Source organism: Bombus impatiens, unplaced genomic scaffold (assembly GCF_000188095.3).
Source record: "Bombus impatiens unplaced genomic scaffold, BIMP_2.2 scf_0463, whole genome shotgun sequence".
NCBI classification, from domain to species: domain Eukaryota; kingdom Metazoa; phylum Arthropoda; class Insecta; order Hymenoptera; family Apidae; genus Bombus; species Bombus impatiens.
Window position 1 is genome coordinate 982158 of NT_176882.1, and position 14890 is coordinate 997047.

The 14890-nt window shown below is 44.9% G+C and overlaps 1 protein-coding gene and 1 long non-coding RNA gene across 6 annotated transcripts in view; one reads left to right on the forward strand and one right to left on the reverse strand.

Moving 5' to 3' along the window:
• The window catches only part of LOC100747974 (serine-rich adhesin for platelets), a 60217-nt gene that overhangs the window by 34828 nt on the left and 10499 nt on the right, over positions 1-14890 (reverse strand). For both annotated transcript variants that reach the window (XM_033321501.1, XM_012387191.3), the window contains exons 3-6: positions 14581-14890; positions 13573-14070; positions 11518-13280; positions 8545-8636 (exon numbers count right to left, since the gene is read on the reverse strand). In XM_033321501.1, the coding sequence (XP_033177392.1) occupies positions 8545-8636; positions 11518-13280; positions 13573-14070; positions 14581-14890 (2663 nt within the window). The remainder of the gene's footprint in view (positions 1-8544; positions 8637-11517; positions 13281-13572; positions 14071-14580) is intronic.
• Positions 1-14890, forward strand: part of LOC117151826 — a 133831-nt gene that overhangs the window by 10127 nt on the left and 108814 nt on the right. The gene's annotated exons all lie outside the window — the stretch shown is intronic.

Genomic DNA, 14890 nt, shown 5'->3' on the forward strand with positions numbered 1-14890 from the left:
GTACGAATTACCGCTAGCCAGGATACATTTGCATGCGCGACGCGCTAGTTGCTCCGATATCCCTGACAATGACGAACGTGACGCAAATGACATATGCATGCTTGTAAAAGCCGGCTCATTGTCACGCAATGTGTACGACCGTTTAAATTGTATCCAGAGTTTTGTACCTGTCGAACGGGACCGCCGACTGTACAGAGAATAATCAGAAACGCGTTGGTTAACGGATTCGCGAATATGAATTGGCTGCTTTGGATGTCTTCCATTGCCGAAATACTCTAGCGAATAAAGTAGAACTCTATTTATATGAATTTCGTACGTTTCGCCTCCTATGAATTGGATCCATCTATTCGAGTAGACACTGATTTCAGCTGTTCTTTTCCGCTACAGATTCGTACAAACGGTGTTCCATTATGAACATTTTTTGAAGAGAAAAAATATTATCTCTACAGAATCGAATATCTCTGCAGTGAGAATTATCGCGTAGAAGAAGTTTTAGAATTGAAAGTACGCGAAATCTTGTCGTTCCACGAAGTGCGTTTCGCTAGTCGTTCAAAGTCAAAGTTGACTTTGAAAAGGAAAATTCCAAGTGGCGGCGGCATCTCAAAGGATAGTCACGCGCGGTTGATTAGTTGGCGCAAGAATGTTGACTGTGCAAAGCTGCGCGTGGGAAACCGGAGCGTACGTGGCGGAAGAACACGCTAAGAGAAAAGTTGCGATTCACTTATGATCAACGCTGTTTGACGCGTAATCCGTCACGGACGATCGATGAAACAAGATCACAAAGAAGAAAACATTGAAAACGAAAGTTCCCATGACACCGTTCCGCTCGATATGCAGCCGGATGTTCAGTTAGCAGCGATAGGACTTGAGAGTCATGTTTTATAAGAATCGATCAAATAAAGAATCGCAACTTTTTCAAATTTACGAGGAAAGCTAGTCTACGCTAATACCATCGTCTTTAGTACGATATGACAATTGCTTACGAAGGAGTTGGTATGCTTGTAGATACTTTTTATGGATATACTATATGTGAATGATCATATTGGTCTAATATATCTCAAACTTATAAGGTATTTAGTACAAATATATATTTGACGGAAATCACGGAAGTATTTAAACAGTGTAATTATTCGTTGTATTAATAAGTCTAAATATTCAAAGAGACATTTTCCGACTGCTTTCAAATTATACCACGACAGTAATGGCAGTCGTGTCTCATTGTCAATGGAATTTCAAAATATTTTACACGTATAACACGCATGGTAGAATGTACGCACATCGAAGTTTTCTACGTTGAGTGTCCAAATACTTTCCACTGAACCACTGTATGAAATTCGCAAGTTAGTCTCGATAGGTATCGGTGTGGTACCTGTGGTACCATTCCCAACGCTATCAGCTAGGAATCGGTGACTACCGCTTGGTACATAGTAAATTCTTTGGAGGCGAGCAGGCGACCGGAGTCCACACGGTGGTCGCGTTCTAGAAGACGTGCGCGAGAGAGCGAGCGCGGACGCGACAAAAAAGAAACCGGTCGAGCTTCTTCCGTTTCGCGAACGGGGGAGCATGGAAGGGTCTCGCGAGTTCAAACTTGGCGCGAGCAGCTCTATAAATGCAGAAAGAGAGAGGGGAGGACAGTGAGAAAGAGAGAAGAAGCCGGACCTCTCTCTGGTATCGGTGTGGAATGCGAGAATCTGCACGGCCTCTGCACGAATTCCTCGTGCGCCCCCGAGGGCCGAAGCAGTCCTTCCAATTAGAGCCAGCACACCGAGTCCAACGGGATCTTTGCAATATCCCATCGTATAATCTCCGTTTCCGAGATAACAAACAGAGCTGTTATAAGCGTGAAATAAATATCAGTTCGTTCGCGGCTTATCCGAGGTCAGATCGAACGCGCGAACAACCACACGATCGGTTTCTATTAAGGTGCATCCTCACAAGGTATTTGCGAACAGTTCGTAACAGTTCTACGTCTGTTCGTGGTCGCGCTATCTGCCCGCGAACGCGTTCGTGCTGAGAAGTTATAGATTGTTTCTAATATTCACGGTTCATGAAAACAAAAATTGAAAATTCTTTCGCTTGTCTTTTCATCAAAAAATCCACGTCCTCTTCTCGGTTAAAGTAAGTGATCCCGATCTTTCGAACAGTAGCGATAATAACAACTTAATTTTTATTTCGGCTACCCTTCGTACTTTTTGTACTTGAAAGAATCATACTGAACTATACCGAACCTATACTGAAACCTTCGTGATTATGTTAAACCTTAAACCTTCGAGTTAAAATGTTTGCGAACATATCGCGAGCACCGTTCGCGAACACGTTCGATAGTGAGCAGTCGTCTTAAGTCGCGACTCTGTTGCTCAGAGTCTCGAGCAATGAGGCAACTTTTTCAGCGATAAAGCGTTCCGAGGCGACCGAATCGAAGGTTATCGACGATAACTCGTCGTCCTCGCGAAAGAAACCGATCTTTTCCCGGTGTCTAACAGGCGTTCGTGCAATGTCGCCGCTATAAGCGGAGAACATTCCGAACCGGAGAAAAATTCCGACTGATTGCTCCAGGATCGTACTTGTACGGTATACACGTGCAGGATTGCGAACGTCGTCAGTGGATGAGCTGGTGCTCGTTCTCGCGGCTACGTTTTAGCGCCTGGAGTGCAGAGGCCGAGTTACTGCCACGTCGACGATAAGTCAGTCGAACCACGGTTTTCAGTCGAAAGAGTATAACTGTAAAGGGATGTTTCCTGCCTCGTTTCCATTCCAAAGAATCGCCTTCGCTGTAAAGCTTATTTCTTTGACCGAAAATTTACACGAATTGCTTCGACCGAACTTGATCCACGCATGGTTCGAACGTTGCTTCTATATGCTTCAAATGTCCATGCGCATCCTTGCAAGCATACGAAACACGTGCGTAACTACGATATTTAGAGATAGCGACGAGCGCGTGGCATCGGATCAGTATGCACGCAGGAAGTCTACGGTGAACACCTGTGGCCTGTGGCACAAGGTGTTGCCGCCGACGTATCGCTGACTCTTGGAGGGCGCTTTGCCTTCATTATGCATTCGTTTAGACGAGACGCGCCACTGTCGTCCATACTAATTGCTCCTTTACTGCATTCGATATTTGCAAACGTTGTTCGAAACGCGAGATAATACCATGAATGAGAGTATTCGGCCTTTGATCGCACAAGCATCGAGCGACCGTAATTTGTTTCCAACGATTCGATCGTCGAGATATTCGATCACGAGACGCTATATCGATTCGATCGTTTCTTTCGATCGAATTCAATCGGATTACCATTGGCGTTGAATCGTCGACGACGGATTTGCCCGGTGAAATCGTTCCCCTCGTTACAACGCGATTCTTCGAATTCCTCGGGGCATGGGGCAGCCGCCTGTTTGCATGAGTTCAAGTATGACTTATCGAAGGTAATCGAATCGATGTCGATGCTCGAGCACCTTCCGGGTTAGCGCATTGGAATGTTGTCGCTTCAATCGGACATATTGGCCACACGTAGGCGCGGAGTAGATCCTTTCAGACCCGATTGCCTGCCTGCATTCTCTATCGAGCATAATGACGAGCGTGGTTTTTTTATCTCTCCGTCGTGTCATTGGCTGTTCTTACGCTTTCGCCATTGCCAACGTTGCTTATGTATTCGCCAGATATTCGAATGGGACGATCGAATGGAACGGTCGTAGCTGGATTTCCGGGATGGATTCTCGGTTCTTCGATCATCCGGCGAAACGCGTTTTCTCGACGAGTTCTTTTTCGACCAGTTTATTGCACGCAACAGTCGCTCGTTTCTTCATACTCGATCTCCTCTGTGCCACGAATTTATGCCGTTTGCGACCGATATCTGCACGATGGATCCTCCCTCAGGGATCGAACGATCGTAAAAGTCTCGTTAGAAGAAAAATATTAAGGCGGTGGAGAATGGTTTTACGCGTTCGATCGTCCGAGTATAGTTTCGCTAAAATCTAACGACCGCGGAGAGATCGATTAATATCGCATAAATTGGAACCGAAGGCAATCTTCCGGCGAATTTACTACGCGGACGCGTCAACGAGAACGAGATGCCGTGTCCCCGGTCGTATCTTTCGCTCATTCATCTTACGATTATGCGCGCCACGGTTAAACAACGATCCTTTCGACTAAACGGTTTTTAAAGCGGTGACCAACCGGTTCCCGCTGCGAGCCGGCAGATCTTCCAGCTCGCCTATCGTCGCGACTGAGTTACTCGCCGAGCCGTGCAATAAATAAAACCGAACGATCTAATTTCAGTTCCGTGGAAAGAGGAATTCGCGAGCGGCGACTTGGCTGTGCACGCGCGCATCGATCACCCACGTTATTTGACCGTGACTTTAATAATTATCCGCGCGGCAAACCATCTTCCGTCATGGCTAAGCCCTGGGATGCTTCGAGAGGAATCGTTGCGCGAGCGGTTCGAGCCTTCCACCTCGCCGATTTATCGTCAATAGTTTCTCCGAATGATTGATTCGACTAATCATCGTTCGTGACCGGTTCCCTCGAACCGAATAGGGAACGAGCAATTCCCCTGACAAGTTATGTTTAGGTCTTGGGTTAATGCATCGCCAACTCGTGCACACCCTGCCAGTCGATGCGTTATAACCTTTTTAATATGATCTCCGATGACGTTTTCCATCGACGCGACCGAGTGTGCGCGTTCATTATAAGCGCACGAATATTAAACGTACGGAGAGAAAGTCTCGGGGATTGCTATTAACGCGATCGAACCGAGTTGCTTTCGACTCGACGATACTATGCAACGTATCTCGCGTTTACAGCGATACTCTTTTTTTCTATATTCTACCGCGTGGAAAGATCGTTTGCGAAAGAATGATTAAGTTGCCGCATTAGCTGAGGCTCGCTACGGAATCGATCGATTATCGAACAATGACGCGATTTGCGGGCTGAGCCAGTTATCTTTAGGTCAGGATACTGTGTGCGCAACGTCAAGAGGCTGCCGGTGCGGAATGCTGTCTCCTCCGTTCAGGATTCATAGTCAATACGCGTGTATGGCCAGAGATTGCGGTCTCTTCGATTGGGAACGAACCAAAGTGAAAGATCTCGAAAAGGAAGGCGATTAAGGGGGAATGGGGGACCTTGAGCGCGGTCAGCCACTGCGAGAGCTCGAGAAACCAGACGGTGAACACTGGAGTTGGGTATGCGCGACCGCCATATTGTTGTGACTACTATGCCCTGACAGAGCCTGACTAGCCACCCACACTCGCAACCGAGCGCAACTCTGGTCGCCGAGAGGCCAGCAGGCTCACCTGATGGAACGCGGTGACACGACCGCCTGCGCATATCTCTTGTTCCTTTTCCATGGACCATTTATCATTTCTCCCGATTATCCGATGCTTTACGTAACAAACGGTTGACGTTCACTCGGGTTAGAAACGCGTCAACCGATCGTTGGAGACCGAATCGACACGGAACTCTGTGTTCTCCGGAACCTTGATCTTATATCGGGTTCTCCTTTTGCTGCCACGATTTCGTAGCTCGCGGATTAAATTAAAATATTGGAAAGAGCGGCATGGGTGGTTCTATTTAAGGAGCGGCAAGGTCGGAAGGCGAACGAATCGAAACGGTGAAGGGAGGAATGTCAACGATTTCGCGTTTCGTTCGGTAAATACGGCGAAAAGTTAAACAAGCCGCTTGAAAGTAACGCACTGACGATATGTATTTATCCGTAGGTCGTAAAGTCTCGCGTTTAATAGGATCCTAAAAACCTGGTTCATCGTTAGCCTGTGCAAAGTAGCTGCTACTTGACCAACTTCGGTATGCCTTCCTTGCCTAACCTTCCTTCGCCTTGCCTACTTGCTACTTCTTGAATTATTCTTAACGGTTTCGTTCTCACACCCACCGACCGCGATCGAGCATCCACTTTCGAGGAGTGGTGCTCGCCGATTATCGATCGAAAGGAGTTTCCTTATTTCTTTTCGCGGCTCGGAATCGTCGGTCTTGGAATCTCAAAACGTTAAACCTTCGCGCGTACAATTTCAACTATGAAGACGAAATCGCCCGCAGCTCCTTGGAAACCACTTTCCCGAGAAATTTAACGAGCAACGGCTGGTCGCCACGCACACACGTTGATCCCCTGTATGCAAAAATTAATGACCGCTCCGCTCGCTTTTCCCCGGCGGAACTTCAATTATAAATGAACCGTCGGAATCCATATTTAGAAGCTGCAGGCTAGTCTTTAGCTTTCCTCTTAGCATCCTCTCCTGTGTTAACGCGCTAGCTAAAATACGAGACGCTCACGTTGGTTACCCTCGCGCGGTTCGCGAGAGGTGCGAAAACATCTCGGTCGTACACCATTTACTGGATCACGAGGCGCGCTGCACCGAGTAATAATGCACCGAGTGTAAATGATCGCGCGTACGCCCACGATAATCGACATCCGGTACATCCAGCCTAGCAATTACTGCGCGCCTTTTCTACAATAGGAACGTTGGATTAAAAGCCGCTGCCGCGATAGCACGCGCTTCAAACGAGTCTAGTTAACCCGGCGACACACGGTACATAATTCAGAAAGTCGGAAAATAATGGCGAAATATTCCTTTTTTTTTTTTTTTGTCAGGAATATACTGATAGGGAAGAATATATTTTTCTATTTTGTAGTACTTTTGCGTATAATTTCAGAAAATTTCTGTCGCCAATCTATTTCCGTATATTTTTCTTAGTGCTATGTTTTGAACTTTTGATACAGAATTATCTTTCAAATGTCATTTCGTAAAAGAAATCTAACATCGTTTTATGGAAAAAGATGAAACATATGTACCGCGTGAATAACTGTGAGCGACAGTGTATCGTGGTATGAAATACTTCAACAATTCTCGAGTTAATGGTATTTTCTTGTTGCATGTGCTTGGTGTTGTTAGCTTCTATTTATACCACCTCTTTTGTTGTAGCGTTTTGAAACTAGAGAAGATTTCTTACAATACACGCTCGGTGTTGTTAATCTATCGTTGGAGGTGGTGGATAACACGTGGAATTTCAAACCTTGTCCTTCTATAAAACGCTCCTAACTTTCTCTTCTTATCTTCGTATATTTCTTTTTTTCGATTATGGAGATTTTTCTTCTGTTTCTCATTTATATCGATAATTTGACTTCATTTCCTTACAGCTTCCTATTTACAATTTCGTAATATCCTACAGCCTTTATCCACACATTACGTATTCCACTGTTTCATCCATAATGGATTAACGCTACATACTACGTTTCTAAGCGTGTTTCGTAACTGGGGTCCATAAACTCCAGAGTTCATTCAACGTTCATCCAGCTAGTTGAGAGAGATATTTTTAGCGTGTTTAGAAGAGGTCGTAAGAGACGGTCGCTAGCCACACCGATCTCCGTGCCTTCGATTTCCCACGTAAGTCTCGCGATACTCGCGATCCATCTTTGGCGGACAATGAGTAGCAGCGGCGGATCTGCTCGGCGTGGATCGAGCCGAGGCAGGAATTCCTCGTGTCGAAGGTGCGCCCAGGCAAACACGCCTTTGTCTCTCGCTCGAGAGAGTTGCCTCCGTTTTGAATGCTCGCTGGCGTGCACACGCGCGAAACCGGAGAACCTTAGCGGTGCGTAACGCACCGAGATTAATGCGTAACCTTTATGAAGCGCGACGCGACGCGACGCGACGCGCCGAGCGGCGAGGCGAAGGGACGCGTGCGTGGGCGTGCGTGTCGCGTATTCTCTCTGCCCTGGCGAATTCCTTCGCCACGTTAGCCTTCCAGCTCTCAACCTTTGCGTACAGAGTTCAAACGAACTCTCTCTGGTCGACTTCTCGTGTCGTTCGAGATAGCAAATTCCTTTTCTCTTTTTATCCTTTTCTTTTTTTATCAAAGGTTAAGGTCGCATCAACTGCATAGTTATTAGCCAAAGGTGTGCAGCAAGCGAAGAAGATAAAAATTTCGTAATCTTTTTACTCTACATCTTTCAACTATTTAATAATTATTCGTGAAAAGATTGTACGATGTTGAAACAATCGATATTTTGATATTTTTAACACAGAGAGACGAATCAATATTTATTGTTTCGTTTCTTACGAATTCAATGAATTTAATTCAATGAATTTAACGAAGACAAGCGGATTACGAATTTTATTAATTCCGGCATTACTTCTAAGGAGTCGTTTCAATTTGTAGTTGTTTCGGGGCTACATCGTACGATATGTTAGAAAGGGAGAGAGAGAGAGAGGGTAGGACCAGTTGATTCATTTTAATGAAGCTGATTCGTTTGATAGCAGATAAGAGTCACGTATTTGCGAGACGAGAAACTTGGCAATTAGAGGAAATGCGGGTCAACGCGAATAGCGATACCGGCGCTAACATTTTTGCGCAGTTAGCACTGTTAATGGACGTAATCGACTGATTCGAGCGATTTTAATAGAACCCCCTCCCAGACAGTACGCTTAATTGTTCTGTACTGACCCCGAACGCGTGTTTTAATTTGCCAAGCGGAACTTTTCCCAACATCAAAATAGACAGCAAGAGAATAGCGAAGACATCGCTTTATTCTTACTTACCATTTGCATCGAATTTGTTTTCCTTGCCCGGTAATTCCTGTCGTTCTGTTTTTCCCACGGCGTTTGCCCCGCTGTCGTTCGATTCTTTATTCCTGCGAAACAAAATAAATAAACGTAATTCATATTAATCGGAAATAAATAAAAATAGTCTTTATCAATCGAGCAAGTCGTGAAAGAATTTTAATGGTTGTTTGAAATTAAAGGTATTAGGCTGTGGAATAAGAAGTGTCTGATTGTTAAGCCACAGATATTGGTTGTAAGGAAGAGAAAAATCTTAATTTTAAAATGATATACGAAATGATCTACGAGATCTCGAAGATCGATACAACAGAATCTGACATTTAATATGTTACAACCTAATAACATTTTTGTGTAGGATTGTATTTCGTGCAGACACGCAATTGTAACGAAGTCAATGGGATAGTCCGTGCTGTTTCGTTTCCGCATATCGAATCCTTTTACGTTAGCTAAGTGGGCAGTTAACTCTCTTTACGTAGCACGCCAGGCAAAATGACCGAAATCTTTCAAATGGTGTTTGGAAGCATACCATTACTCAACCTAACTACAGCCCTCTGAAATTTCACCCTTTCACTTAAACACGCTTCGTTCGAATCCAGCAGAATCTTTTGGAATGTTAATCGCTCGCTTTCGATTTTATTGTATCGCTTACCGATGCCACGTGCGTGATCGATTCCATCTATTCATCGTATCGGTTTCGTGCCGATCAAACGGCTCGAAATTAAATGGAGGAAAGACGTGTGTAACTTGCAAAAACACTGAACATCCAATACTATTAAGTTATTTCATTTAACTTGTTTCCTTTCGTATTATCGACTTTTAATGGAGCATCGTTTCGTATCTGTATCATCGCCTTTTAGTTGTTTATTTTCTTAATTAATTAGTATTTAATTTTTACACTCTTAACGTACAAAACTATTCATTGATTTATCGGCAAAAATAATTAACATCTCGTATTGTTGTCGAAGCAATGAGTTTCCGGTTGATCATTCAATGTAACGATTAAGAAAAGACGTTCGAGATCGGTTAATGGTCCATTCATAATCCTACAAGAATCATTCAAGAAGAGTAGTTCTTTGGAAAAGAATTTACGAGGCTACTTAGTAAGCAGAAAAACATTCCTATAATACTTTATTTAAGTGGCGCATACATTCCTATTCCTATGAAGTTACATCCTATTCCAATTCCTACGAAGATACGTTATCTCGAAACTTTTCTTCGATTTTCCAAACAAACTTCTCGAGAATACACCAACGAACATTAACGTACATTTTCCCAATTCTCTATCAAGCTTTCCACAAAAGACCAACAAAGCTTACGAAACGACCTAATAACTCAATTATGCATCGAGCGAGGCGTGGTTCGATCGTGCTATAAATAAACACGAGTAGCGTTTTGCAAGCATAAATCGTGGCGGGCATGTTAATCGTGGCAAACTAGGGAAATGCAGGGCGGAAGCGCAATTTGCTCACAATTAAAGAACCTCACCGCGTGAGGTTTCTCGACGCGATCCATAGTTGGGAATTAATGTACTGTGAACTGCTACCTACTTAGACTGCTTCCTACGTAAACACTGTGAATAAGATAGCAGATCGGCGCGAAAAGCGTATTCCGGTAAAATCTAGTAGATGGTATACTTTGATAATTCGTAGTAAGACACCGAGACCAGTTTTGGAGTAAAATCAGGCAGCTGATCGGAGGTATCTCGCGACCGATCATTGCGTACGAACACTGCTTTTGTTCCCTGTTTCGAGAACTGGTTTCGCCAAGTTGAACGACACGTTTATCGCCAAACATATTGTTCAATCCTAAAAAGTTCCACCTCGTTCAAATTCGTGGATCGACACCAGCAAAGTGCGACAAGGATCGTTCGCTACGACTGGTGCGAGAAATTGTTCAACTTTGCTGTTCTCTTTATTTCTTCTTCACGGTCGTATCTCTTCAGATATCTTCTTTCTTGGAATATTTTGCTCGCAAAAAGCGCGGCATATAGAAAAATGGAACTAAGTATTCCATTTAAGATATCACGATCGAGCTATATATTTTTTAAACTATTTGTATTATAATTTGTAATATTGTGTTATTACGTTTATTGTTAAAAGGAACATCCGCGTTGAAACGGTCAAAGTTAAGTCGTCCGTTAATTCCGATCTTTGGATTTTCTTTTGGGTGTTTTTCTATCCTTAAACAATCTATTGAGCTTCAAGATGAAACGAAAGAAACGTAGTTTCACGTTGGAACTTTATGCGCAAAGATTTGTTTGAAACGTTTGGTTAAAAGGACTTTTGTCTATAGAAACGAATGTGAGATTGAGATACTAGAATTGAAGGAGCGCAGCAGAATCCAGAGATAAATAGCCTAACGTAGTCGCGTAATGGTACTACTTTAATCATAATTATAGTGAAAGTTCATTAGAAAGGAGTCTACCGTGGGCAGACAAGTTATACTTTAATCAGTTAAACCGGGAAGACGAGTTAACTGGTAACTCAATTTGTAACTCAATATCTTCTAGATATAATAATGGTTTTATATAGGGATCCCTTATCTTTTTACCTGCCCTTTCATATTTCTGAAAAAGATTCTACTATAATTTACATTAGCACGAACTAAAATCGACCTAATTGATTTGTCCGTATTTATTCTTATTTTCCTGATTAAAGAAGTGTTTGTTTAACACATTCGCTGCTACTGACTATGCTACGATGCTGCTAACGTAACTATTGTGTCATGTTTTTGAGTTCGTGCATTTCGATGAAACACAGAACAACGATCAATGTATTAAAATAATATTTACGTATATATATAAATAACATACTTTTCGAAATCAAAATTTTTTACATAAGAAGAAAGATGCAGCTGCAAAGGACCAGCCGTACCTTAGTAGCTGCGAATATGTTAAAGCATGACCCGATTAACAGGTTAAAACGCAACGAAGATGAAGACTCGAAGACTCACGGATTCGTATATTCTAGAGAATTCGTTTCCTCCTCTTCGCCAATCGTCGCCAAGTTGCTCTGCCAGTAATAATCTCCGTCGTCGCTTTCTTCGCTCGTGTCTTCCTCGTCCATAATTTCCTTGTTGTTTTGGGTACAGCTATTCGTTAGACTATGCACGCTAATATCGTTACACGATCGATAGGAATCCTCGCTTTCGCTGCTTTCTCGTCGTCCAAGTATATCAGCTTTAACCGGTGAACCAAATTGATCCAAATTCTCGTTTCTAACGTCCTTCTTATCGTCCTGTTCATCTATCGGCTCATTAAACTTCGTAACCTGTTCTCCTTCGTCGTCAGAATCTTCTATTTCAGTTGAAATCGTAAGTGAAGTCCTAAGCTCTGGTTTAGGTCTTACCGGTTGCTGATAGTTACTGTTACTCACATTTATTACCTTCGTCCTTTCACTATCATCATTTCTTCGTTCATCATCATTAATTTTACATTTACTCTTCTCCTCGTCGTCCTCGCGCATCGTTAAATTCGCCCTGCGAGGCGAGAACGCTTTCGCTTTCCTTATCTCGATTATCTCCAACACCTTGTTCGTCCTGAAGCCTTCGTCCTCTCGAGGATCATAGTCCTCCATAGACTCGGTGTCATCCGTTTCTTCGATTCTCTTCTTCTCCGAATCTCCAGCTTCGTCGCCGAAACTCTTCGATAGTGTCGGATTCATTTCTAAATCTCGTCTGTCGTGAATCTTCGATCTGTCCTCGAGCTTCGCCCTGACGACAACCTCGTCCAGTTTGCTGCTGGTGATGTCAGCGTTGAGGCGCGGTGGCTCGTCGTCCTCCTCGAAACTCGTTTGCCTGGACTCGGGTAACGAGGAGGGTTTGACCTCGGTTCGGGGCACGATCGTGGGTGGCGGCGGCGGCGGAGGTGGTCTCTTCCGTCTGATCTTGACGTCTCTTCTGGGTAGCGGCTTGGGCGGTAGAACAGGTGCATCCTGGCTGTCGGAAGTCTCGATGGAGGACTGGTCGGACAGTTTCTGGGAACGCGAGTCGACGGCGCGATCGTTGGTCGGTTGATTGACGCTGATCCTGTTTACGTGATTCCTCGCCGGCAGAGGCGGAGGCGTCCTGTCCGAACTTCGTCCGCTGGACGTCTCCTTGTGCTTCTCCAGCTCCTTCGAGGAGCTCGTTGCGTGGAACTCCTCGTGGATGCTGTTCACGCGCTCGACGAGCTCCACGTCGTCCTTAATTGGCCTGAAATGCGTCGTCGAGTCGGCGGCCAGATCGGCCGTGTAAAAAAGATCAGGTCTGGCTTCGTGGCCGTAGCTTAACGGCGCGTCCTGGAAGCTCAACGGCGGCTGAAAGGTGATCGTTTCCTCGATCAGCACAGTGTTCGGTGCCACTACCGCGGTGATCTTCTCCACTTCTCCTCGCGACTCCACGTGGGTCACTGCTTCCGAGCTAGCTAGACGGCGAAGCAGGTAATCGGGAGGGTTTGACGAGTAATCGTCCAGGTTCTCGAATGGACAAATCGCCTTGGACAGTTGCGAGTCGCGGTCCGAGGATCGGTCGAAGTCTTGGTCGATTCGTGAGAATTCGTTCGGCTGCTCGGAGGTTGTGGAAGCAGTCGAGGCAGTTGAAATTGTGGATACTCGGTCCGAGGTTGAAAATCGATCGATCACTGTTGACATCGAGCTACCTGTGTCGTCTGACGTGCTTCCGTGAGTCGAGCCACATTGCGACCTGGCGTCCACGTATACCATCGCTTCTGGAGGTTCCTGCGAATGTACAGACATTAATATTCGTTGATCGTATCGAAGAAAAATAAGATACATCGCTTAAAACGACTAGAGAATCGCTACCGAATCGATGATTCTACTTCGCCATTCGGACGGATAGGCGCCAAAGTGGCTACCACGTGCTAGATCGACATGATATTTTTGCGATACTTGTGATAGATCGATGCGTTATCTTTATGATGCTACGAGAAAAATAAAGTTTAAAACGGCCATTAAACGATAATGCGATCCTCTAGTTGTTTCGAGCGTTTTATTTTCATCGTTACTTCACCTGCTTCGATTTCGCGAATTCGGGCGAGCGTTCCTTGGGCGATCCCTTCGGGCTTTCTTGAACGGATCCATTGCTTTTCGGGGAAGCCTCGCAGCTATCGAATGGACTCGACTTGCTGTCGAGCTGATTGGCTAGCTGCGTGCTGGGTGATCCATTTTGAGAACTATTTTGCGAACTCGTCTGCGAAATAGTGTGCGAGCTACTCTGCGACCTGGATCCGTTCCAGGATTTTTTGACAGGACTCGGGTTCGCTTCGCCGTCGGCCAAGCCTCGAGCTTGCCTCAACTTTCGCGGCGGTACAGGCGGAGGCGCCGATGGCAATTCGGGCGGCACTTTGTTTTTCTCCGGTGAACTCTTTTTCTCAGCGCTCACCACTTCGGGCCTGAGCGCTCCTCTGCACCTAACCATTAGCTTGATAACTAGCTGTGACTCCTTCAATCGCCTCACGCAATCCAACCGAGTCATGTGTGTCACTGGTACACCGTCTATCGAGAGTACCTGGAAAAGAGACACGGTAACATGACCGGTGTGTGCGCACGTGAGATGATGCGGCAAGCTCGTTTCTTGCTCCTGTTCTTTCCTAGAAACAAACCGCTTCTCCTGGGAATCGTTACGCGGCAACTGGGTCTCGAAAATTATAAACGTCACTCGTGACACGGAGAAGTGATCAGTTCGTTCAATCCACCCTCTTAACGTTCGTTAAAATTACTAGAAGTCTAAGTCTAATACCGAACGAGAAGCACAGAACGACTTAAGAATGCTTTTATCTTTAAACATACAGGTTGGTTACAAAGAAACAGGACACCTGGATATTTATCTTATTTAGCGTATAGAGCATAAGCGCGACTAATTTAGCGTAAAGACGTGACAAATACAAACTGCTTTGCTCCCTATATTTTTCCTTATTTTTCCTTAATGTTTTACAAAATTAGAGTTGGAACATCGTTTAGATAAAGCATTAGGAAAGAAGGCTTAGTAGGTACTAGCAAAACTCGACAATTTCCTTACCTCGTCACCCTCTCCCAAAGTACCCCACGAACATTTCGCTCTACTGGCCGGGCTTTGTTCCGCGCAGCTCTGAACAAACAGCCTCCTAACCCTTTCAGACGTCTTATTTCCTCCTTCGAACTTCAATCCAAAGCCTAATCGCTCTCCTGGTAATCTGTACACTTCGACTTCTTCCTCGAGTGGTCCATCGACTCCGTTGCTTGGGTTCTTTGTCAAAGTTACAGGTAGAGGAGGTTCATCCTCTTTCTTACCGCTACCAATGGACAATACGGTTACGAAATTTTCCGACGGTGGCTGGCCCTCGACGCTG